Raw genomic sequence first — 8,257 nt, 5'->3', positions numbered from 1 at the left:
CCTCCTGTGATCAAGAATGGTTTCGTCCATATGCGGAGGAAAGCTTTATTCCCCGAACCCGGTTCCGAGGGTCACCTCCCCCCAGTCCGCCCCCTCCAGGGCCTAGCCAATCCCCTCCCTTTCTTCAAGGATTCATTTGCATAGAAGGAGGTGGTCGGCCAATGAGACCGGTGCTTTCTTCTTGGGGGGGGGGGTTGTGGGGAGGAGCTTTCCCTTCTCCCGGGACTGAGACCTTCGCCCCCAGGAGAGGAGTTCCAGGCCAAATTAGTAGGGGGTCCCGGGAGGTCGCGTCCCAGCCGATCCAACGCTGGTTGTCCCACTATGTATATGTGTGTGAAAGGACTAGGGATGTTCAGCTGAGGAGGGGGCTCTGGCCCTGGAACAAGCCAAGGAGTCCACTATCGGGGGCTGGATCCCGAATGAATTTCTGCACCTGGAGGGAAGAGGGAGAAGTGGGGAGAAGTGTAGAGAATGGATGCGTGAGCCAAAGAGAGAGAGGAAGGAGGGAAGAAAAAAGGAGGGGCTGAGCGCAGGGTTGGCGGGAGGGAGGGGCAAGCCCAAGGAATGGGGAAGGGATGGCGGGGTAGGGACTCGGGGGCCCAAGGGGCTGGGAGCCGGGGCAAGAGAGAACAGAGGTAGAAGCCCAAGGGACGGGGGAAGGGCCCCAGGGGGAATTTCGGCTACCTCCTTGAAACGCGGATGGGCAGCGTCGCCCACCAGCTGCAGTATGAGGCACTCGCTGGTGGTGAGGAAGACCCCGCTCTGGCGCATCCTGGATAGAGCCAGCAAGCGGTCCACCTGACTGAAAGGGGAAGGGGGGTTGTGCTTGGGAGATCTCTCTCTCTCTCTCTCACCTCTCCCACGGGGGGAGATCGGGTGGCAGTACTTAGGGGACCTGGGCTCCAGCCTCTGGCTCTGAGAATGGGTGAGGAAGTGTGGCGGGATGATTGATCTCTAAGAATTCCACCAACACCGATTAAGCTCCAACTGTGTACCAGCAGTGCTAGAACTGGGGGAGGCAAGCACCCTTGGGTCCGGAGAGGAGGGGGCTAGAGGATTAGGAGGCTTGAGGGGTGTGTGTGTGTGTGTGTGTGTGTGTGTGTGTGTGTGTGTGTGTGTGTCGGGGGTGCAGCTAGATCTAGACTCGAGTGATGAAGAAAGGGGGGAGACAAACATCCGGGTCCTCTGAGAGCTTCCTTCTTCCTACCTGGACCTCTGATCAGGGTAACAAAGTAACCAGGGGAAGGGTAGTTTATTTATGTGGGGGGCGGGGTGGAGGGCCGGGAAGGCTTCTGGGAGGAGACGGCCTTTAGAATGCAGGTGTAACCCTCTCCCTCTTCTCGCGGACACATGGTTCAGCCCAACCGGGAGGGATGTCCGTGAGTGGGCTCCTACACCTCCACCCAAGGGCCCCAGTGCTTTAGGGGTGGCCCCTCCCACGAGCGCCCGGTGGTACAGTCCACTCTCTCATTCATTCCATTCCACAAGTGTCCAAGTAGGATGGATTCTACTGGTCCCAATGTCTCCCCGGGGTTGGGCCACCTGGTTCCCCCCTCCACACCCGCTCACTGACCTGCGTGAGGAGCAGGCATCCGCCACTACGTGCACATCGAAGCCTCTCTCCAGAAGGTCCAGGGCTGTGCTCTGGGGGAGGTGGTCAGAGGTCAGGGGCAGGGCCGAAGAGAAGGGGCAGGGTAAAGGGTGACCTCAGGGGTCTGCCTGGCGTCAGAGGGGATCTGTGGGGAATCCTACCATAACGCAGGCTTGAGCTTCAATGCCACACAGCAGTACCGACCGCAGGCCAGGCCTGGCCTTCATCAGCCGCTCCACCTCGGGCACTACCATGCTGAAGGATGTCTTGGTCACTGCGCGGATACCCTGGGCCCCCAGCTCAGGGACTGTGGGCCCCAGGCCCTTGGGGTACTGCTCCGTCAGCATCACTGGGATGTCCAGCACCCGGGCCACCTGGGAGTGGGGCGGGAGCAAGTTGGGACCAGACAGTTGGAGGAGGTTCAAGCATGGACAAGACACCTGGAGGGGGATTCAGGTGGGCGCAAGACAATTGGAGGGGGATCAGGTAGGGACAAGACGATTGGGGGGGGGTGTCAAGTGGGAATGAGACACCCGGAGCGGTCAGGGGGGGAAGACACACCTGGAGGAGTGTCAGGTTGAATGAGACACCCGGAGCGGGGAGATCGGGTGGGCACGAGACAGTTGAGGGGGAGGTAAGGTGGGGACGAGACACCCGGAGGGGGGCGGGATGGGGAAAAGTCCGTTGCCGATGGAAGAGGGGCGGGGCTCGCACCTGGAGCATGCGGGCTGACACGGCCACGATCTGGGGGAAGAAGGAGATGACGCCTCGGAATTTTTCCTGCATGTCGCACAGGAAGAGAATGGAAGAGCCAGGGAGGACGCGGCCCAAGGCCGGTCGGGCGGCTGCCATCGCTGGGAGGGAGAGACAGTGGGCTGGGGGGCAGTCCAGCCACAGAGGCTTCGGGACCCCGTTCTATAGAGAGGGAAACAGAGGCGGGGGAGAGGAGGGGCAAGGGACACCGGCCCACTTCCCTACCTCCAGGCCGGGGCTTGAAGCGGAGCTCCCCCACGTGGCTTTGCCCGCCTATCCCCCAACAGGTCTGCGCTTGCTCCCCCAGTCTGCGGGGGTCGGGAGTCAGGACCTCCCAGTACTCACTGTCTCCGCGACCTTCGCTAGTTCCTGAGAAATACTAGACGTCCCGCCCCTGGCGCAGTAGGCCAATCGGGGTGTGGGCGGGGCCCGAGGAGCCAATCAGTGCTCAAGGGCCCACTGGGCTCGGGGTAAAAAGAAAACGATCTTCCACGTCCCGCCCTAGGCACCCCCATTGGCTAGCTGTAGGCCCCGCTCCACCAATCAGAAACCTGAAATCCTGGAGAGGCGGAGGTAAGGAAAAAAAGTCTGAGGAAAAAGAGAAGCCAGGTCCGCTGACCTCTGATCCCTACCTAGCCATAGGTGGAGAGAGCTTCAGGAGGTTTCTTGGAGCCTGGCGTTTAGGCTGGGCGTGAGGGCCAAGGTCATAAGGGCCTGGTAAGGACCGAGCCGGGGCTCCGGGAGCCCCCTCCCACTGACCAATGAGGAGTCTCGAAGCGTGGTGACGTCACTAGTCTCCTAGCGGAATAATTACCCTCGCCCATCCCATACTTGGCACCGGGAGCATATCTGCGCGTGCGTGGAGGAAAGAGACCACTCCAATTCAGCCGCTAATATTTATTATGCACCTGCTGAGTTCTGGGCCCAGAGCTAGGGGCAAGCTGGGTGGGTGGGTGGGGGAAGGGAGGGTTGGGGGGGGAATGGAGGAAGGGATGGAGAAGCAGCCCCGGCCCTCGAGAAGCGACCTCCAGAGAGGACTGAGTGAATAGAGACCGGTATTAGAAAGATGAGGGAGACGATGAAGGGAGAAACTGACCAGGACGAAAGAAACCCAGCGAGGGAGTATTAAATAGAGGAGGGGGCGGAGACGAAACCGCGCGTCTAATTACACAGACTGAACTGGAGGCTCTGAGACTGAGGGAGACAAGAGGCTGAGAGACACGATCAAAGAGACCCAGACTCGAGCTCAGAGGGTCCCCAGCTCTGGTCTCCTGCAGGTGGGGGATCGGCCTGTCTCAGCAGCCCAGCACATCACATCCCCACAGTCAGGGTCCCCAGCAGGCCAGGTCCCTTCCAAGACCCCCAGGGTATGGGGGGATAGGGTGTCCAGGGGCATGGGTCGGGAGGGAAGACATTGACCTGGGTCCTGGTAATGGATCCCTACACCATTGTTGGACAGGTCCGTGGGGCCAAAGGTCATTGGGGGGAGATGGGGAGCCTGCATAAACAAGGAGGAGGCAGGAGTTGGAGGGAATGAGGAGTGGTAAGGGCTCATTAGAGGAATTTCAAAGGGGTCAGGAGGCATCTGGGCAAGCATGGAGGGGTCTTCGGTAACTGGAGGAAGAAGGGAAGGGCCAAGGGTTTGCAGACCAGGGCTCAGAGGAATGATCTCCAAAAAGTCATGGGTTGGGCTCTGGAGAGCCCTGGGACTCAGGGCCAGCCCAGGCCCAGGATTCTCAGGGGCAGCCAGGGCCTGGGCCACCCCAAGGAAGGGTGAGGGAGGCCTTTGGAGCCGGGGCTTGGGCTGGGGGCCCGGGCCACCTTGGGACAGGACAGTCAGGGCCAAGTGTCGAGTGGCTTCTTCAATATCTGCAAAGCTCCTGTGGAGATCAGGGAGTTGGGGGTGGGTCCCCACGTTCGTCCTCTCTCCCCTGCTCTCTCCATTCCACCCCTGCTAGCTCCTTATCTCGTCCCTTCTCTCCATTCCTCTCCCCCAGCCCCTCAGACCTCCACATTCACATACTCTCCTGGCCTGGCTGTCTCTCTGTCAGCAGTCTTGTGAACTCTTCTGTCCCTCTGTTTCTCACGGTCACTTTCTTTTTTCCCTCTATATTCCTCTTTATCTGATTAGATGTGCCCCTGATCTATCTCTATTTTTGTCTCTCTTTCCACTGGCCCAGGCCCACGCAGGGGTCATTGCCGTTCAGTACAATTCTCACCTGCACAACTGATTGTAGAGGAATCTCCGGTGGTTGGGCTTTCTCCGGGGGGCCCGAGCCTTCCGGGGCTGCAGGGTCCTCAGGATTCGGGCAGCCACCCCACTCACGAAGGCGCACAGCTCCTGGGGTGCGGGTTCAGGGAGCCCTGAGGTAGCTGGGGTGCCAGGGTGCATCTCCCTGCCTCCAGGAACTATTTGGGGTAAGAGAGGAAATGAGAGCTGGATGGGGAAACAGGACCCCCACTCCCCCCAATACACATACAGACCCCAGGAAGGAAGAGAGCTATAGGAAGAAGACATGAACCCCAGCCCCCTCTGCTCCTGGAGGCATCGCCTGATTGAACAAATTCCTGCTTCTTTCTAGGTCTCAACTTTTCCCTCCAGAAAACGGGCAGTGGTGGGGTTGGGGTTTTTATTGTCTTTCATGTTGCAAACTCTTCTAACTGATCTTCTATTGTGCTATCGACAGAGCTGGAGGAGAAAGAAGGGAATGGAAGGGAAAGAGAATGGAGGAGAGGTAACAAAAATGGGACTGAAAGAGGAAGGGATGGGGAGATAGAGAAGGGGATGGGGGAGAAAGAAGAGGATGGAAGAAAGAAAGGGATGGGGGAGGCAGAAAGGGATGAGGTGAGAGAGGAGGAGGAGGGGAGAGAGGATGGGGAGAGAGGAGGAGGGTGAGGGGAGAGAGGAAGAGGAGGAGAGAGAGGAGGGTGAAGGGAGAGCTGGATAGAAAAGGGACGAATGAAAGGGGAATGGGGAGAGAGAAGGGGGTGAGGAGAGAAGGGGAGGGGAAGGAAAGTGAAGAAGATAGGAAGAGTGAAAAGAGGATTGGGGGAAAGAGAATGGGAGAGGGGAGAGAGAAAGAGATGGGATGGGGAGGGATGGGAAGGACTGGGGACTGGAGAAGGCTAGGACAGTGGGGAGAGGGGAGCAGCCGGGGGTCCGCCACTCCTGTCCATACCTTCCTGTCTTCTGGAGAATTGGCTTCCTGATCCAGGGCTGGGGGAGGGTGGGGGCTGATATAGAGTAGAGAAGGGGGGTTGGCATTTCCTTTCCCTGCCCCCAGTCCAATTAGCACATAACTCTGACTGGGATTCAGAGACTGGACCAGGCAATGGGGAGAAAGGCCCCAGAAGTACCAATTATGGGGACAAAGAGGAGTCTAGGAGGTAGGGAGGGGGCAGTCGCCAGGGGAAGAGTCAACTGCAGCAATCAAAGTGAAGGGCTCTTAATTGGAGCTGAGGTAACCAGAGCTGGGACGTCAGAACACCCTGGTCACTGAGGGGGTGGGGGCTGAGCAAAGGACAGAGATCATGTAGAAGAAGTCACTTCCCCTCTCTCGGGCCCTGAATGTTCTGGTCTGTGAAATGAAATGAGGGTGTTACTTAGAGCCCTTCAGTCTAGGTCCTGTGAGGTCCTGCTCTCCTCCTAGGGTCCAATGACACTTTGATAGAGGGTTTTGCTGACCTTAAGATCTCTGAATGTTTACTGGCCTCCATTCCCGGCACTCACTCCCTCCTCTGCCTGCCCTTCAAAGTCCACCAAATCCTTCCTTCCACCACAGGGAGCCTTCCCAGAGTTCATTTATCCTGCATGTAGCTTGTCCGTGCATATTTGTTTGCACGTGCCCCCCCCCCCCCCCATTGTAAGCTCCTTGAGGGCAGGGACTGCCCTTTGGAATTAAAGGAAGGTCGTTCAGTAGGAGGTGGGGCAGAGGCTGGACCAAGGAGCAGAAGATTTCCAGTGCTAAAAGTCAGCAATATAGGGGGTAACGTAGGGACAGACATGGAGAGTGCCCTGCTGAGCACTGGGGAAAAAGCACCACTGGGGAGCCCTAGCCACTGGCCGCGCTTGCCTGGGCTGGAACCCTGCCAGTCCTTTGCGCTGGCTGGCCACTGAGCCTCACCCTCTGCCCTGGCTCTATACTCCTCTCTCCCCTGGCGCTGTCTGGTTTACCTAATTGGCCTAAGGACCTTGGGCCTTTCCCTCTGTCCTGCCACTGAGCTGTCTCCCCCATTCCCAGTGTGAGCTCCTCAAGAACAGAGACTGTGTGGCTTTTTCCTGCTTGGATCCCCAGCATGTACTCGGCACACTGAACGGCACATCCACCCATTCTCCACGTGGCCCGCTCTCACCCCCCCAAAACAAATCCATTGCTGAGTCCCCGCCCGCCCGGTGAGTCCGATCTCCACCTCTCTCTGACACCGCCCCCTCCTGTCCTTGTTGCCTCATACTCAGACTGTTCCCATAGTGTTCTGGTCTGTCTCACTGCTTCACATCTCTCCTCTTCAGGTCATCCCTTACTCAGCTGCCCAAGTGAGCTTCCTAAATCCCAGGTTCCTCCATATCCCCGCCCCCCCCCAATTCCAGTGGCACCTCCAGGATCAAATATAACATTCTCTATTGGGATTACTAAGATCTGCCTAGCCTGGTCCTTCCTACCCTTCTGTCTTCTTAGTTCTTACTTCACCCTTCCCAGTCCCCCACTCCTGCACTCTGCCAGGCAGTGACACTGGCTCCCTTGCTATCCCTCAATGAGTCAGGCATTTTCTCCAGCTGTCCCTCATGTCTGGAGTTCTGCTGGTCCCAATCCTCTGTCTCTTGGGTTTTGGCTCCCAACTTAAAGCCTACCTTCCTCAAAAGCTTTTTCCCCATCTTCATTCATGGAAATGCCTGCCCTCTGTTGATGATGGGGTGTGTGGAGTATTCAGGAGAACTAGTACCTCTGGTGGGAGGGCGGCTGAGCCCTGTACAAGGCTGCTCACTCACCTGTGGGGTCCACCTGTCACCCAGCTCTCACCTATGGCTCCAAGAAGCTATATAATGTGCAGTGGCCCTGTCCTGGTAAACTGTCTTACAGATAAGCTAACCCAGGTTGAGGATTAACTGGTGGTCCTCAAAGCCATCAGTGAGTTAGTGGCTCATGCTATGGGTTGGGGTCAATGTATATAGGAGATAGCCGACATGTCCTGGCCACATAGAGGTCAAATGGAAAGAGATATGGGAGGCACCCTAACCATGAACACTGGTGTGTGTGTGTGTGTGTGTGTGTGTGTGTGTGTGAGAGAGAGAGAGAGAGAGAGAGAGAGAGAGAGAGAGAGAGAGAGAGAGAGAGAGAGGCAATTAGGGTTAAGTGACTTGCCCAGGGTCACATAGCTAGTAAGTGTCAAGGGTCTGAGGCCGGGTTTGAACTCAGGTCCTCCTGAATCCAGGGCTGGTGCTTTATCCACTGCACCACATAGCTGCCCGTGAATACTCTTCTTTTTTTTTTTTAATATTTTTTTTTTTGGTGAGGCAATTGGGGTTAAGTGACTTGTCCAGGGTCACCCAGCTAGTAAGTGTTAAGTGTCTGAGGCTGGATTTGAACTCAGGTCCTCCTGACTCCAGGGCCAGTGCTCTATCCACCACGCCACCCAGCTGCCCCCATGAACACTGTGCTTGAGGCTCCTTGTTGGGGCTGAGGTAGGGGCTCAGTCCTAGTTCCCTCCTTCCCCTGCCCCGCCCCCGTTGGTTGGAAGCAGAACTGGTTTGGCTCTTTCAGCTGGGATAGCTCCCCCTTGGTCTTCCTAATAACTGGGAGAGGATCCAGAGAGGGATGACAACAAAGGAGAATCAGAGAGATGGGGACAAGGGAAGAAGGGACAGAGGGAGATGAAGGCAGGGTCAGGGAGAGTGATGGGGACCACAACTATCAG

General features: G+C 57.4%; 2 protein-coding genes across 2 annotated transcripts; both read right to left on the bottom strand.

Moving 5' to 3' along the window:
• Positions 1-31: 31 nt before the first annotated feature.
• On the bottom strand, positions 32-2,713 carry ISOC2 (isochorismatase domain containing 2). The gene is made up of 6 exons (XM_043997103.1): positions 2,570-2,713; positions 2,306-2,445; positions 1,753-1,965; positions 1,574-1,644; positions 685-802; positions 32-433 (listed from the first exon to the last, which is right to left on the bottom strand). The coding sequence occupies exons 2-6, from the start codon at positions 2,441-2,443 to the stop codon at positions 353-355; spliced, it is 621 nt and encodes a 206-aa protein (XP_043853038.1). The 5' UTR covers positions 2,444-2,445; positions 2,570-2,713; the 3' UTR covers positions 32-352.
• Positions 2,714-2,840: 127 nt separating this feature from the next.
• C3H19orf85 (chromosome 3 C19orf85 homolog) lies at positions 2,841-5,687 on the bottom strand. The gene is made up of 3 exons (XM_043997102.1): positions 5,524-5,687; positions 4,564-4,753; positions 2,841-4,224 (listed from the first exon to the last, which is right to left on the bottom strand). The coding sequence occupies exons 2-3, from the start codon at positions 4,734-4,736 to the stop codon at positions 3,591-3,593; spliced, it is 807 nt and encodes a 268-aa protein (XP_043853037.1). The 5' UTR covers positions 4,737-4,753; positions 5,524-5,687; the 3' UTR covers positions 2,841-3,590.
• Between the last annotated feature and the right edge of the window lie 2,570 nt (positions 5,688-8,257).

Source organism: Dromiciops gliroides, chromosome 3 (assembly GCF_019393635.1).
Source record: "Dromiciops gliroides isolate mDroGli1 chromosome 3, mDroGli1.pri, whole genome shotgun sequence".
NCBI lineage: Eukaryota > Metazoa > Chordata > Mammalia > Microbiotheria > Microbiotheriidae > Dromiciops > Dromiciops gliroides.
This window is presented reverse-complemented; position numbering and strand designations above follow the sequence as displayed.